Source organism: Anomaloglossus baeobatrachus, chromosome 8 (assembly GCF_048569485.1).
Source record: "Anomaloglossus baeobatrachus isolate aAnoBae1 chromosome 8, aAnoBae1.hap1, whole genome shotgun sequence".
Classification (NCBI taxonomy): domain Eukaryota; kingdom Metazoa; phylum Chordata; class Amphibia; order Anura; family Aromobatidae; genus Anomaloglossus; species Anomaloglossus baeobatrachus.
This window is the reverse complement of record NC_134360.1, coordinates 54,304,009-54,321,044: the sequence shown is the minus strand read 5'-3', so window position 1 is coordinate 54,321,044 and position 17,036 is coordinate 54,304,009. Positions and strand designations below refer to the sequence as shown.

At 53.3% G+C, this 17,036-nt stretch overlaps 1 protein-coding gene across 1 annotated transcript in view; it reads left to right on the top strand.

The window, feature by feature from the left end:
• The window catches only part of LOC142250010 (extracellular calcium-sensing receptor-like), a 28,181-nt gene extending 11,787 nt beyond the window's left edge, over window positions 1–16,394 (top strand). The window contains exons 4-6 of the mRNA XM_075322075.1: window positions 7,992–8,219; window positions 15,016–15,139; window positions 15,502–16,394. Coding sequence (XP_075178190.1) covers window positions 7,992–8,219; window positions 15,016–15,139; window positions 15,502–16,394 — 1,245 coding nt within the window. The remainder of the gene's footprint in view (window positions 1–7,991; window positions 8,220–15,015; window positions 15,140–15,501) is intronic.
• The last annotated feature ends 642 nt before the right edge of the window (window positions 16,395–17,036 follow it).

Sequence of the window (17,036 nt, the reverse complement as noted above, 5' to 3'; positions counted from 1 at the left end):
TGCAGCCCTCACTCAGATCTGGATGTGACTCGCGACTATCTCTCAGAGCTGGATGTAGCTTGCGACCCTCTCTCAGAGCTGGATGTGGCTCGCGACCCTCTCTCAGAGCTGGATGTGGCTTACAGCCCTCTTCCAGAGCTGGATGTGGCTTGCAACCCTCTCTCAGAGCTGGATGTGGCTTATGTCGCGGGTGGGGAGGAGGGTGTCAGCACTGCGCTCACCCCTCTGCTCGGGTCCGGCTGCTGCTGCTCAGTGGTGGCTCGAGCGGTGGGCCGGATCCCGGGGGTCTCGAGCGGCGCTCCTCGCCCGTGAGTGAAAGGGGATTGGGTTTTGGGATATAGTTTATTGTCCGTGACGCCACCCACGGTTGTGGTGATTTGTTGACACCACCGCTGCTCTGTATGGGGATCCCGGGAATGATGGTATGGAGCAGCAAGTTGTTGTGTTGCCCCTCCGTGGGTAGGGGTTGATGATCCCGGGGCCCAGTGATGAGGTGGGAGATGCAGGGCTTGGTGGGAGCAGGGACGCGGGGGCAGCTCTGTGCCTTGCGGCACTGTGGTACTCACTCAGCCTGAGACGATGACACAGTTCTCGGTAAAACACACGGCTGGAAAGACGGTTCCCATGGACGGCTGCACTTGCTTTTCCCCAGTCGTTGACGGTGACGGTCCCTTTTCCTTGCACCTATGTAAGTCCTTTTTGGTAGCGATGGATTCCCACCGGTTACCCACTCCTCGGCTTCAATCTGGGCCGAAGGAGCCCCTCTCTTTGCCCGCAGGCGCTGGCCCTGAGAAACTGGTGCCCTGGCGGTGGCGGTGTCTCTCTGTAACGGTTGGACTGTTGCCTTCAATCGGGACTTGGTTGTTGGGAGACAGTCGTCCCCTTCACTGACGGATTTGGCAAATTATGGCGACTCCTAGCCTTGCCGGGATCCGAAAGGCCCCTGCCCTGGTGCTGATGTCGCGGGCGGGGAGGAGGGTGTCAGCACACCGCGCTCACCCCTTCTGCTCGGGTCCGGCAGTTGCTCCTGGTGGCTCGAGCTGCGGGCCAGATCCCGGGGTGTCTCGAGCGACACTCCTCGCCCGTGAGTGAAAAGGGGGGTGTTTGTTGGGATTATAGTTCGTGACGCCACCCACGGTTGTGGTGATGGCACCACCGCTGCTCAGTGTGGGGGTCCCGGGGATGGTGATAGGAGCAGCCAGGTGTTGTGTCGCCCCTCCGTGGGTAGGGGTTGGTGATCCCGGGGCCCGGTGAAGAGATGTGAAGTGTAGGGCCTGGAGGGCGCAGGGACGCGGGGGCAGCGCTATGCCTTGCGGCACTGTGGTACTCACTCAGCCTGAGACACGGACACAGTTTGTACGGTAAACCAACGGCTGGTAGGACGGTCCCACAGACGGCTGCACCTGCACTCCCGGTAGGTGACGGTGACGTCTCTCTTCCTTGCACCTGTTTGACTGATGGTAGCGGTGGATTCCCTCCGGTTACCCGCTCCCCGACTGCAATCTGGGCCGGAGGAGCTCTACACTTTGCCCGCAGGCGCTGGCCCTGGGGAAACTGGTGCCTTGGCGGTGGCGGTGTCTCCCCGGTAATGGCCGGGCTGTTGCCGTCAATCGGGACTTTGTTGCTGGGGGATCTGCGTCCCCTTCACTGACGGATTCGGCAAATTGGGCGACTCCTAGCCTTGCCGGGGTCCGAGAGGCCCCTGCCCTGGTGCTGACTGTCCTTCGGAACACTGCTCCAGACCACCGGGCACACAGCCAACGGGGTCCTTCCAGGAACTTCCAAACGGTCCCCCTCCGGACAGTCACCGCCGTCGCTGACCTTGCTGTTCTAGCCCTACACACAGCTGGGCTCTCAGGCTTCTCCTTTTCTCTGCTCTGTCACCACTTCTTGCTTTCCTCCTTTTCCACTTTCCTTTCCTTCACTTTCACTTCTGGTTGTTTCCTCTAGCCCCTGCCTGGGCTACTCTGCTGTTCACTCAAGCTCCTCCTGAGCTAAACTGCTTCTTTACTCAAGCCCTGCCTGGGCTAATCTGCCTGGTAACTTCCTGCCTCCAGAGTTGTGAGCTCCTTGGTGGGCGGAGCCAACCGCCTGGCCCACCCCCTGGTGTGCATCACAGACTCCTGGAGGGAGGCAACAAGGATTTCTGGTTAGCAGGTGTGCCTACCTGGAGTGTGGGGTGTAGTGGTGTTGTTATCTGTGTCCCCTGGCTTGCCCAGGGCGACACATTCGCCCTTAGCAAAATGCAGACCGTCCGCGGGCTGCCGTCCTACACCGGTTTTATTTTTCTGTAAAAAGGGGATAACAGGGTTAAACAAAACATAAGCATTTTCAATCAACTCTTCCCAAGACGGGAGGTACATTTTACTTTTAACGTTTCAACGGTGTACGGTCACGGTTTCCGCTCTCTCCCACCCAAGCAACCTGGCCCTGATGCTGCCCCTAAAACCCAGGCAGCACCCCTTGACCCACAGTCCAGCACAAGTCACCCGAGCGGGATCTGTCCTTGCCCTCCAGAGTGTAGCCACCGGTCCCTTTGGTGGCTGGGCCCTGGCCTGCTCTGCTCAGGGCCCTCCCTCCAACCTGCCTCTCCGGAGGCGGCATTGCGGAAACGGTAACGGTACCCAACATATTTACAAGCCACTAACGTTTGTGGTTGCCCTGCAGAGTTCACGGGCTTGTCCATGGCTAGTTCCCATGCATTTTTAAACGGTCCCCACGGGGACAACGGTGCCGGCTCCAGCCGGTTGCAAATCAACAACAAATCAGGTGAAAACTCGGTTCAATCAGTGTTTTTCATTTTTCAAAACTTTCAACAAACTTTCAAACAAACAAAGTGCTGGTCCCTACGGGGACGGTGCTGCGGGCCTCCATTGCCCTACTCCGGTCCTGCTGCTGCTTCATCCGAGGGAGGGGGTGCAGAGCTCATCTTGCCCTCCGGGCTGCCCCTCAGCTTTACATCCAGGGCAAACCACCCCCTCTCTCCGCAGTGCCGAGTGTACCGCACCATGTCTCCCGGGATAAGATTGCGGCCAGGATGCTCTTCGGGCAGGTGAGCATGCACATCCCGCCGGGCTACAAATACCTCGGCCTCCAGGCCCGGTTCGTATATGAACCCGTAGCCCCGGCGGATATCGAATCGCCTCACCTGCCCCTCGTAGAACGGGCCCCGGACACGGAAGGTCGCTTGCCGCAGGTTCTCCTTTTCCCGTATGACTCGGGCCACCAGCTCGGCTTTCCTACGCTCCCTCTCCGCGATCTCCAGGCCCAGCTTGGTCGGCTCCCTGTCCCAGTATGGCTCCGGCGCACGGGTTGAGCCCCGCGGGACATTCAGCACGTTACCCACTGTCAGGAAGGTGGGTGGCGTATCCCGCGGTGTCATGGCCTTGGGCGCTGCCTTGCAGCAACAACCCGGCGCCACCTCAGCCGAGGTGTGGGGGATGGGCACAGGGGCTTTCCGCAGTTGGGCCTTCGGCTCGGAGCGGGTCATCGGCTCCGGCTCGGGGAACTGCTCGGGGACTGTCTCTGGCGCAATCTTCGGGGCCTTCCATGGCAATGCCTCCGGTTTGCTTCGGGCTCCGGCTACAGGTCGGTCCGCTGGGGCGGACGGGCTGGGTATCGCTACCGGTTGCGGTGGCAGCGGGCCTAGTGGCGGGGTCACGGCCTCCGAGACGGGTGGCGAAGGAGGCAACGGGGGGAGAGGGCTTGGACCGGGTCCCTCAGCCGCAGCGACCGGTCCCTCCGGGACATAGGGGCGTGGGTCACTCACCCTCCCTTCCTCCGCTTCCTCCTCGCGTCTCCGCACGGCTGCCAAAACGTCCGCCATGTCGGTCTCCCACTCCTCCAGGAGGAGCTGCATTTTGACCTGCAGCCTTAGATGGAGCTGCGCGGTCCGGATCTCCACCCACGCTGCGGTTCCCGGTGCGGGGGCCACGGTGTTTCGGGACGGCATCCACATGGTGTCTTTGCTGTTTGCTTCCAGGAACGGGATGTTTGCAGAGTCCTGGCGTCCCTGCTTTTATAGCAGCGACTACATGCCGCCAGCCGCCATCGCGTCCCCCTTAGCTCTTTTCGGCCCCTCCTCTCTCGGGGCGGAGTTTTGGCCTTCGCGCCTCTACTGCTCGAGAAGACGCTCGAGCGGGAACTTTTCGCGCCAAAGATGGCGGCTTCTGAAATTTTTCTGCCGGATACCTCCGGCGGTAACAAGGCGCACCTCTACCAGACGGCAGAGCGGTAAGATCCTGTTCGTGACGCCAAGTTGTCGCGGGCGGGGAGGAGAGTGTCAGCACACCGCGCTCACCCCTTCTGCTCGGGTCCGGCAGTTGCTCCTGGTGGCTCGAGCTGCGGGCCAGATCCCGGGGTGTCTCGAGCGACACTCCTCGCCCGTGAGTGAAAAGGGGGGTGTTTGTTGGGATTATAGTTCGTGACGCCACCCACGGTTGTGGTGATGGCACCACCGCTGCTCAGTGTGGGGGTCCCGGGGATGGTGATAGGAGCAGCCAGGTGTTGTGTCGCCCCTCCGTGGGTAGGGGTTGGTGATCCCGGGGCCCGGTGAAGAGATGTGAAGTGTAGGGCCTGGAGGGCGCAGGGACGCGGGGGCAGCGCTATGCCTTGCGGCACTGTGGTACTCACTCAGCCTGAGACACGGACACAGTTTGTACGGTAAACCAACGGCTGGTAGGACGGTCCCACAGACGGCTGCACCTGCACTCCCGGTAGGTGACGGTGACGTCTCTCTTCCTTGCACCTGTTTGACTGATGGTAGCGGTGGATTCCCTCCGGTTACCCGCTCCCCGACTGCAATCTGGGCCGGAGGAGCTCTACACTTTGCCCGCAGGCGCTGGCCCTGGGGAAACTGGTGCCTTGGCGGTGGCGGTGTCTCCCCGGTAATGGTCGGGCTGTTGCCGTCAATCGGGACTTTGTTGCTGGGGGATCTGCGTCCCCTTCACTGACGGATTCGGCAAATTGGGCGACTCCTAGCCTTGCCGGGGTCCGAGAGGCCCCTGCCCTGGTGCTGACTGTCCTTCGGAACACTGCTCCAGACCACCGGGCACACAGCCAACGGGGTCCTTCCAGGAACTTCCAAACGGTCCCCCTCCGGACAGTCACCGCCGTCGCTGACCTTGCTGTTCTAGCCCTACACACAGCTGGGCTCTCAGGCTTCTCCTTCTCTCTGCTCTGTCACCACTTCTTGCTTTCCTCCTTTTCCACTTTCCTTTCCTTCACTTTCACTTCTGGTTGTTTCCTCTAGCCCCTGCCTGGGCTACTCTGCTGTTCACTCAAGCTCCTCCTGAGCTAAACTGCTTCTTTACTCAAGCCCTGCCTGGGCTAATCTGCCTGGTAACTTCCTGCCTCCAGAGTTGTGAGCTCCTTGGTGGGCGGAGCCAACCGCCTGGCCCACCCCCTGGTGTGCATCACAGACTCCTGGAGGGAGGCAACAAGGATTTCTGGTTAGCAGGTGTGCCTACCTGGAGTGTGGGGTGTAGTGGTGTTGTTATCTGTGTGCCCTGGCTTGCCCAGGGCGACACACTGACTGTTCCTTGTACACTGCTCTAGACCGCTGGGTCACCACCCGTCCGCGGTCCTTCCAGTGACTTCCGAGCAGACAATCACCGCCGTCTGCTGACCTTGCTGTCTCTCAGCCCGGGGTACACACCCGGACCAATTTCAGGCTTTACAAACTGTCACTTTTTACTTTACTTCAGCTTTTCTCTTAAGCTCCACTATCACTTCACTTCCTTCACTGTTCTACTTGTTTACTCCTTTCCGTCCCTAGCTGGACTGCCTGGTTCTTCCCGCCTCCAGAGCTGTGAACTCCTCGGTGGGCGGAGCCAACCGCCTGGCCCACCCCCTGGTGTGGACACCAGCTCCTGGAGGAAGGCAACAAGGACTCCCGGGTTAGCTTTGGTGTTCCTAACTGGGGTGTAGGGTGTGGTGGTGTAATGACCTGTGACCCCTGGCTTGCCCAGGGCGTCACACTTACAGCCCTCTTTCAGAGCTGAATGTGGCTTGCAACCCTCTCTCAGAGCTGAATGTGGCTTGCAACCCTCTCTCAGAACTGAATGTGGCTTACAGCCCTCTATCAGAGCTGAATGTGGCTCGCAACACTCTCTCAGAGCTGAATGTAGTTTGCCATCCATTCTCAGAAGTGCATGTGGCTCTCAAGGTCAGAGAGGTTGGAACCTCTGATCTATAATGTCCCCGGGATGAAGATTCTAGATCTCACAATAAGGGATGTGTAACTTTACTATTCTTGGGTCATGATTTAATTCCATCTGTTACTTCTGCATTGTGCATTTGTAGCTCTACAGGACTGGAAGTGTTGTAGGAAATATAGGCAATTACAATTTTTTAGAAAGTAATAAAATAGGAAATAGTTTTGATTTCATTTTTTGTGCCATTTTGTGTATTCATCTCTGCAGATCCGTGCTTCTTAATACTTGCAGGTTACACCATACCTGGTATACACAGATCGTTGCAGTCTCACATTCTTCCATCTGTTCCCTATTTCTTGGTTACATACATTTAGTTAATAAAATGTTAATTTGAGGTTTAGGTTGTTTTATTTTGCCTTTTAAATTCATTAACTCAATTAGAAATTAAATAAAATGTGGCAAAATCCTGTAAATGTAACTATGACAATATGATTACATCGGACTTGTTAATATAAGGTGACCTTTCAGAATTAACTGTTCTGTGTGTTTATAAGGAAAAACACTGTTTCTTGTTAGCAGCATGGAGCACATTATAGAGCAGTTCTAAGCCGTGAGGCTGTGAATCCAGCACTGGGGTGAGATAAAATAATAGAAAGCAGCAGCATGGAGGACATTATACAGTAGTACTGAACCGTGTGGCTGTGAATCCAGCACTGGGGTGAGATAAAATAATAGAAAGCAGCAGCATGGAGGACATTACACAGTAGTACTGAGCAGTGTGGATGGGAATCCAGCCCTGGGGTGAGATAAAATAATAGAAAGCAGCAGCATGGAGGACATTATACAGTAGTACTGAGCCGTGTGGCTGTGAATCCAGCCCTGGGGTGAGATAAAATAATAGAAAGCAGCAGCATGGAGGACATTATACAGTAGTACTGAGCCGTGTGGCTGTGAATCCAGCCCTGGGGTGAGATAAAATAATAGAAAGCTGCAGCATGGAGGACATTATACAGTAGTACTGAGCAGTGTAGATGGGAATCCAGCAGTGGGGTGAGATAAAATAATAGAAAGCAGCAGCATGGAGGACATTATACAGTAGTACTGAGTAGTGTAGATGGGAATCCAGCACTGGGGTAGATAAAATAATAGAAAGCAGCAACAGCATGGAGGACATTATACAGTAGTACTGAGCAGTGTAGATGGGAATCCAGCAGTGGGGTGAGATAAAATAATAGAAAGCAGCAGCATGGAGGACATTATACAGTAGTACTGAGTAGTGTAGATGGGAATCCAGCCCTGGGGTGAGATAAAATAATAGAAAGCAGCATGGAGGACATTAGACAGTAGTACTGAGCAGTGTAGATGGGAATCCAGCACTGGGGTGAGATAAAATAATAGAAAGCAGCAACAGCATGGAGAACATTTTAGAGCAGTACTATGCAGTGTGGCTGTGAATCAAGCACTGATCTGAGATAAAATACCCAACAGAAATACGCAGCAGTATGGAGGACATTATACATCAGCACTAAGCAGCGCATTTAGATTTATAAGCGCTGTTTTTATATATATTTCACTTGTTTATTAACATTAGCTGTTTGGATATTGTTTTTAGTGTTTCTACCTTGCTTAAGATTCTACATGATGCTTTGTGGAAAATTGAGGGTGATCACTAACTTCATGGTTGATGGATTTTTTTTTTTTCATCTCTTTAGCCTGACCCTTGAGAAATCTGTGACGCAGCGCAACATTCTGTGAAGATCTAAATACTCGGATTTCTTCACAGACTCCTGGAAATATGGAGGCCGCGCTGTGACCACAGGCTATTATTTCTTTCAGGTCTACCGTTATCTGATGAGGGTTTCCTTCACCACCCGCTCAGGAGATGAAATATACTTTAATGATATCGGTGAAGTTCCGGCCACATTCGATATAATGAACCTTCAGATATTTACTAATAATGAGTACAGATTGGTGAAGGTGGGGAAATACGATTCCCGGGCCGCGAAGAGTGAGCAGATCTCTCTAGATATCAGGACGGTCAAATGGAACCAGGAATATAAAGAGGTGATTGTCTATTATTACATTATGACCTGATTTTATGAGGCTCCTAATCTATGCAGAACATGTCCCCTTCTATTAATTACAGTGGGTACAGAAAGTATTCAGACCCCTTTAAATTTTTGACTCTTTGTTGCATTGCAGCCATTTGGTAAATTCAAAAATTCATTTTTTTTCCCATTAATGTACACTCTGCACCCCATCCCCATCTTGACAGAAAAAAAACAGAAATGTAAAAATTTTTGCAAATTTAGTAAACAAGAAAAACTGAAATATCACATGGTCATAAGTATTCAGCCCCTTTGCTCAGTATTGAGTAGAAGCACCATTTTGAGCTAGTACAGCCATGAGTCTTCTTGGGAATGTTGCAACAAGTTTTTCTCCCCTTGATTTGGGGATCCTCTGCCATTCTTCCTTGCAGATCCTCTCCAGTTTGGTCAGGTTGATTGGTGGTCAGCCATTTTCAGGTCTCTCCAGAGATGTTCAATTGGGTTTAGGTCAGGGCTCTGGCTGGGACAGTCAAGAATGGTCACAGAGTTGTTCTGAAGCCACTCCTTTGTTATTTTAGCTGTGTGCTTAGGGTCATTGTCAGATTGGAAGGTGAACCTTCGGCCAAGTCTGAGGTCCAAAGCATTTGTGTCGCCCTGGGCAAGCCAGGGGACACAGGTCACACACCACCACACCCTACATCCCAGTTAGGAACATCAAAGCTAAACAAAATCCTTGTTGCCTTCCTCCAGAGGCTGATGATTCACACCAGGGGGTGGGCCAGGCGGTTGGCTCCGCCCACCGAGGAGATCACAGCTCTGGAGGCGGGAAAAACCAGGAGTGGGAGAAGAGAGTTGAGCCCAGGCAGGGCAAGAGTGAAGTCTAGCTGAGGGCTAGGAAGGAGTAAACAACTAAGTGAAAGAGAAGGAAGAAAAGTAGTAAAGGAGTGTGCAAAGCCTGAAGTAGTCCAGCTGTGTGCAGGACAGATCAGCAAGGTCAGCAACGGCGGTGACTGTCTGGAGGGGGACCGTTTGGAAGTTCCTGGAAGGACCCCGTAGGCTGTGTGCCCGGTGGTCTGGAGCAGTGTTCCGAAGGACAGTCAGCACCAGGGCAGGGGCCTCTCGGACCCCGGCAAGGCTAGGAGTCGCCAGAATTTGCCGAATCCGTCAGTGAAGGGGACGTAGATCCCCCAACAACCAAGTCCCGATTGAAGGCAACAGCCCAGCCAGCGTAAGAGAGACGCCGCCACCGCCAGGGCACCAGTCTCTCAGGGCCAGCGCCTGCGGGCAAAGAGTAGAGCTCCTCCGGTCCAGCTTGAAGCCGGGGAGCGGGTTACCGGTGGGGACCCATCGCAACCAACAAGTACACAAAGGTGCTAGGAAGAGGGACATCACCGTCACCTACTGGGAGAGCAAGTGCAGCCGTCCGTGGGACCGTCTTACCAGCCGTTTGGTTTACCGTAAAACTGTGTCAACGTCTCAGGCTGAGTGAGTACCACAGTGCCGCAAGGCACAGCGCTGCCCCCGCGTCCCTGCGCCCACCAGGCCCTGCACCTCCCCAGCCATCACCGGGCCCCGGGATCACCAACCCCTACCCACGGAGGGGCAACCCAACACCTGGCTGCTCCGCCTCACCATCCCCGGGATCCCCGTATTGAGCAGCGGTGGTGAAATCACCACAACCGTGGGTGGCGTCACGGACAATAAACAATCCCCACACCCAACAACCCCCTTTCACTCACGGGCGAGGAGCGCCGCTCGAGAAACCCCCGGGATCCGGCCCACAGCTCGAGCCACCACTGAGCAGCGGCAGCCGCCGGACCCGAGCAGAAGGGGTGAGCGTGGTGTGCTGACACCCTCCTCCCCGCCCGCGACAACTTGGCGTCACGAACAGGATCCTACTGCTCTGCCGTTTGGTAGAAGTGCGCCTTGTTACCGCCGGAGGTATCCGGCAAGAAAATTTCAGAAGCCGCCATCTTTGGCGCGAAAAGTTCCCGCTCGAGCGTCTTCTCGAGTAGCAGAGGCGCGAAGGCCAAAACCCCGCCCCGAGAGAGGAGGGGCCGGAAAGAGCTAAGGGGGACGCGATGGCGGCTGGACGCATGTAGCTGCAGCTATAAAAGCAGGGACGCCAGGACTCTGCAAACATCCCGTTCCTGGAAGAAGAAGCCATCATGTGGATGCCGTCCCGCGACACCGTAGCCCCCGCGCCTGGAACCGCGGCGTGGGTGGAAATCCGAACTGCGCAGCTCTACCAAAGGCTGCAGGTCAGGATGCAGCTCCTCATGGAGGAGTGGGAGGCCGTCATGGCGGACGTTGTAGCCACCGTGCGGAGACGCGAGGAGGAGGCGGAGAAAGGGAGGGTGAGTGACCCACGTCCCGATGCCCTTGAAGGGCCGGTCATCGCGGCTGTGGGGCCCGGTCCAAGCCCTCTCCCCCCGTCGCCTCCCTCGCCACCCGTACCGGAGGCCGTGACTCCGCCACTAGGCCTGCTACCACTGCAACCGGTAGCAGTACCCAGCGTCCCCGCCCCGGCGGGCCGACCTGTAGCCGGAGCCCGCAGTACACCGGAGGTGTTACCGTGGAAGATCCCGAAAGCTGAACTGGAGGCATCCCCTGAAAAATCCCCCGAGCCGGAGCCGATAATCCGCTCCGAGCCGAAGGCCCAGCAGCGGAAAGCCCCTATGCCCATCCCCCACACCTCGGCTGAGGTAGCGCCGGGTTGTTGTTGCAAAGCAGCGCCCAAGGCCAAGACACCGCGGGACATGCCGCCCAGATTCCTGACAGTGGGCAATGTCCAGGATGTCCCGCGGGGCCCGACCCGTGCGCCGGCGCTGGCCGCAGCGCCGTATTGGGATAGGGAGCCGGTACCGCTGGGCCTGGAGATCGCCGAGAGGGAGCGGAAGAAGGCCGAGCTGGTGGCCCGAACTATCCGAGAAAAAGAAAATCTCCGCCAGGCCACGTTCCCTGTCCGGGGACCGCTGTACGAGGGACAGGTGAGGCGGTTTGATGTCCGCCGGGGCTACGGGTTCATCTACGAGCCGGGCCTGGAGGCCGAAGTGTTTGTAGCCCGGCGGGATGTAAATGCCCACCTGCCCGAGGAGCATCCTGCCGCAACCTAATGCCGGGGGACCTTGTGCGGTACACCCGACACTGCGGAGAGAGGGGGTGGTTTGCCCTGGATGTGAAACTACGGGGCAGCCAGGAGAGCAGAGTGAGCTCGGCACCCCCTCCCTCGGATGAAGCTGAAGGCCTGGAGTAGGGCAGCGGAGCACCGTTGTCCAGTCCCCGTTGGGACCACCACTTTGTTTGTTTAAAAGTTCGGAAAGTTTGAAAGAATGATGAAGATGATTACCGAGTACCTTACCTGATTTGCCTTTGTGATTGAACCGGCTGGAGCCGGCACCGTTGTCCCCGTGGGGACCGTTTAAAAAGTTTTGCATGGGAACTATCCATGGACAAGCCCGTGAACTTGCAGGGCACCCACAAACGTTAAGTGGCTTGTAAATATGTTGTTTACCGTTACCGTTTTCCACCATGCCGCCTCCGGAGAGGCAGGTTGGAGGGAGGGCCCGCAGCAGAGCCGGCTGGGGCCCAGCCACCAAATGGACCGGTGGCTATCCTCTGGAGGGGAAGGACAGATCCCGCTCGGGTACCGTGTGCTGGACTGTGGGTCAAGGGGTGCTGCCTGGGTTTTAGGGGCAGCATCAGGGCCAGGTTACTTGGGTGGGAGAGAGCGGAAACCGTAACCGTAAACCGTTATGCAACGTTAAGTAAATGTGCCTCCCGTAAGGGAAGAGTTATTAAGAATGTATTTTTGTTTGATTTACTATGTTATCTTTTCAGAAAAATAAAACCGGTGTTGGACGGCAGCCCGCGGACGGTCTGCATTTTGCTAAGGGGGAATGTGTCGCCCTGGGCAAGCCAGGGGACACAGGTCACACACCACCACACCCTACATCCCAGTTAGGAACATCAAAGCTAAACAAAATCCTTGTTGCTTTCCTCCAGAGGCTGATGATTCACACCAGGGGGTGGGCCAGGTGGTTGGCTCCGCCCACCGAGGAGATCACAGCTCTGGAGGCGGGAAAAACCAGGAGTGGGAGAAGAGAGTTGAGCCCAGGCAGGGCAAGAGTGAAGTCTAGCTGAGGGCTAGGAAGGAGTAAACAACTAAGTGAAAGAGAAGGAAGAAAAGTAGTAAAGGAGTGTGCAAAGCCTGAAGTAGTCCAGCTGTGTGCAGGACAGATCAGCAAGGTCAGCAACGGCGGTGACTGTCTGGAGGGGGACCGTTTGGAAGTTCCTGGAAGGACCCCGTAGGCTGTGTGCCCGGTGGTCTGGAGCAGTGTTCCGAAGGACAGTCAGCACCAGGGCAGGGGCCTCTCGGACCCCGGCAAGGCTAGGAGTCGCCAGAATTTGCCGAATCCGTCAGTGAAGGGGACGTAGATCCCCTAACAACCAAGTCCCGATTGAAGGCAACAGCCCAGCCAGCGTAAGAGAGACGCCGCCACCGCCAGGGCACCAGTCTCTCAGGGCCAGCGCCTGCGGGCAAAGAGTAGAGCTCCTCCGGTCCAGCTTGAAGCCGGGGAGCGGGTTACCAGTGGGGACCCATCGCAACCAACAAGTACACAAAGGTGCTAGGAAGAGGGACATCACCGTCACCTACTGGGAGAGCAAGTGCAGCCGTCCGTGGGACCGTCTTACCAGCCGTTTGGTTTACCGTAAAACTGTGTCAACGTCTCAGGCTGAGTGAGTACCACAGTGCCGCAAGGCACAGCGCTGCCCCCGCGTCCCTGCGCCCACCAGGCCCTGCACCTCCCCAGCCATCACCGGGCCCCGGGATCACCAACCCCTACCCACGGAGGGGCAACCCAACACCTGGCTGCTCCGCATCACCATCCCCGGGATCCCCGTATTGAGCAGCGGTGGTGAAATCACCACAACCGTGGGTGGCGTCACGGACAATAAACAATCTCCACACCCAACAACCCCCTTTCACTCACGGGCGAGGAGCGCCGCTCGAGAAACCCCCGGGATCCGGCCCACAGCTCGAGCCACCACTGAGCAGTGGCAGTTGCCGGACCCGAGCAGAAGGGGTGAGCGTGGTGTGCTGACACCCTCCTCCCCGCCCGCGACACATTCTTGAAGAGGTTTTCTTTTAGGATATCTCTGTACTTGGCCGCATTCTTCTTTCCTTCAATTGCAACCAGTCGTCCTGTCCCTGCAGCTGAAAAACACCCCCATAGCATGATGCTGCCAGCACCATGTTTCACTGTGGGGATTGTATTGGGCAGGAAATGAGCAATGCCTAGTTTTCCCCACACATACTGCTTAGAATTATCACCAAAAAGTTTTATCTTCGTCTCATCAGACCAAAGAATCTTATTTCTCATAGTCTGGGAGTCCTTCAGGTGTTTTTTGCAAACTCTATCCGCGCTTTCATGTGTCCTGCACTGAGGAGAGGCTTTTGTCTGGCCACTCTGCCATAAAGGCCCGATTGGTGGAGGCTGCACTGATAGTTGACTTTGTGCAACTTTCTCCCATCTCCCTACTGCATCTCTGGAGCTCAGCCACAGTGATCTTGGGGTTCTTCTTTACATCTCTCACCAAGGCTCTTGTCCCATGATTGCTCAGTTTAGCTGGATGGCCAGGTCTAGGAAGAGTTCTGGTGGTCCCAAATGTCTTACATTTAAGGATTATTGAGGCCAATGTGCTCTTAGGAACCTTGAGTACTGCAGAAATTCTTTTGTAACCTTGGCGAGATCTCTGCCTTGCCACAACTCTGTCTCTGAGCTCCTTGGGCAATTCCTTTGACCTCATGATTCTCATTTGGTGTGACATGCACTGTGAGCTGTGAGGTCTTATATAGACAGGTGTGCGCCTTTCCAAATCAAGTCCTATCAGTTTAATTAAACACAACTGGACTCCAATGAAGGAGTAGAACCATCTCAAGGAGGATCACAAGGAAATGGACAGCATGTGACTTAAATAAGAGAATCTGATCAAAGGGTCTGAATACTTATGACCATGTGATATATCAGTTTTTCTTGTTTATTAAAGTGCAAAAATTTCAACTTTTTTTTCTGTCAAGATGGGGGATGGGGAGCAGAGTGCACATTAATGATAAAAAATGAATTTTTTTGAATTTACAAAATGGCTGCAATGAAACAAAGAGTGAAAAATTTAAAGGGGTCTGAATACTTTCCATACCCACTGTATATTGTAATCATTGTTTTAATAATTCTATACACAGAAAAGATCAATAATAAGAGCTAATAATACTGAATTATAGGAACTGGACCCTAAAGGAAAGTGACTGCTTGAGTTGGGATTTCTCCTGCTGAACCTCTGGGCCACCTGTTGTATTAAAAGTCAATTATATTGCACAGCTAGCTCCCTCTAGTGGTGACTGCAGACAAAATCTTATGTATCGCTGTATACAGGGAGCTCCCCCTAGTGTTGGCTGCAGACAGAATCTTATCATGCATCTCTGTATACAGGGAGCTCCCCCTAGTGGTGACTGCAGACAGGATCTTATCATGTATCTCTGTATACAGGGAGCTCCCCCTATTGGTGGCTGCAGATAGAATCTTACCATGTATCCCTGTATACAGGGTGCTCCCCCTAGTGGTGGCTGCAGACAGAATCTTACCATGTATCTTTCTATACAGGGATCTCTCCCTAGTGGTGGCTGTAGGCAGAATTTTACCATTTGGTAAAGGTGCATTAAGAAACTAATCTGTACAGAATATTTGAACTTACAGGATGATTAAAGGTGGGGATTCATTCCAAATATAGTTTAAACTTTCCTCCACACTTAGGTTCCACATTCAGTTTGCAGTGAAAGTTGTCAACCTGGAAACCGAAAAGTCTCCATACAGGGTCTCCCCATATGCTGCTTCCAGTGTGTTCCATGCTCTCTTGGGGAAATTACGAATGAAACAGGTAATGGAGATTATTATTCTTCATTTGACTGTGTTTACTTTGTGCATTGTAAGTTGGTTACAATATTGTATAGACAATTTATATTTCCTGCTCCCAACATCACCAGGGGTCTATGGGGTAAAATGCTAAGAACCACGTATAATTTTTCAGGTAAATTTGCTCAAAAGTGCAGCAGGCTAAGAAAATAAAAAATCATCAAATACATCAATGCTTAATGCTGGGTCCTCGGGGGCAGAGAATAGAGTACCTCAAATCTTCATGTTCCGCCCAGTCTAGTTGAACACTGCAACGTTCCTCTCAGCATTTATGTAACATCTTGTCCTGTTGATATGAGGTCATTAAGGAATCTTTTCTGACTCCAGATGCAGCTATTTGTACAAAATGCCCAGAAGACATGTGGCCCAATGTGAAGCAGGATGGCTGCCTCATGAAGGAAGTTCAGTTCCTGTCTTACGAAGAGATGATGGGGGTCTCCTTGGCAGCTGCTTCCATCACCTTCTCCATTAAAACCCTCACAATTTTATGCATCTTCAGAAAATTCTCAGACACACCGGTGGTGAAGGCCAATAACAGGAGCCTCAGCTACGTCATCCTTGTAGGACTCATCGTGTGTTTCCTCTCCTCACTCATTTTCATTGGATATCCTTTCGGGGTCATTTGCCTCCTCAGCCAAGTTGTGTTTGGTGTCTCTTTTTCAATTGTTGTCTCGGGGATGTTGGCCAAGACAATTACGGTCATCCTCATCTTCCAGTCCACCAAACCCAACTCAATCGGTAAACGCTTTGACTCCAGGATCTCGCATGTGGTCATGTTTATCTGTCCTCTGTTCCAGGTTGGGATCTGCATCGTTTGGCTCGGGACAGTTCCCCCTTATGCAGAATTGAACATGACATCTAAACCTGATATAATCATTGCACAATGTAATGAGGGGTCCAACTTGTTCTTTTACTGCATGTTGGGGTACATGGGACTATTAGCCACTGTAAGCTTCATTGTGGCATTTTTATCCAGGAAGCTCCCGGACAGCTTCAGTGAGGGCCAGTACATCACCTTCAGTATGTTTGTGTTTCTCAGTGTCTGGATATGTTTTATTCCAACTTATCTGAGCGCAGAAGGGAAGAACCTGGTCACAGTTGAAGTGCTTGCAATCATAGCTTCCAGTTCTGGTCTGTTGGGTTGCTTGTTCTTTCCTAAATGTTATATCGTTCTGTTCAGGCCTGAAATGAACACAAAACAGTATGTTCGAGGAAAGTAATGAACTTGATCCACCTAAAGTTTTTGTGTCCAGCAAAACTTCATATGTTTTCACCTAAGTTCATGCATCCACCTAATATTTATGCATCAACCTAAAGTTCATGTATCCACCTGAAGTTCATGTGTGTCCTCCAAAAATATATTTGTCTATCTAAAGTTCACGTGTCCTCCTACAGTTCACGTGTGTCCACCTAAAGTTCACGTGTGTCCTCATAAAATACATGTTTCCAGGTAAAGTTCATGTATCTAAAGTTCATGTGTCCCACCAAACTTCACGTGTCTTCCTGGAGTTCTGGTGTACACCAAAAGTTCATGTTGGTCCATCTAGGTTTGATGTGCCCCTTAAAGTTTGTGTGTCCACCTAAAGTTCAAATGTCCTCCTAAAGTTCAAGTATGTCCACCTAAAGTTAATTTGTGTCCACCTAAAGTGCACATGTGCTCTCCTAATGTTCATGTGTCCTCCTAAAGTTTATGTGTGCCCACCTAAAGTTCATATGTGTCCTTCAAACGTTCACATCTATCCCCCTAAAGTTCATATGTGTCCTCCTAAAGTTCACGTGTGTCATCCTAAAGTTCATGTATCCAACTAAAGCTCATGTGTCCACCCAAAGTTCATAGTCGGACCTCTCCTCTGGACTGGAGG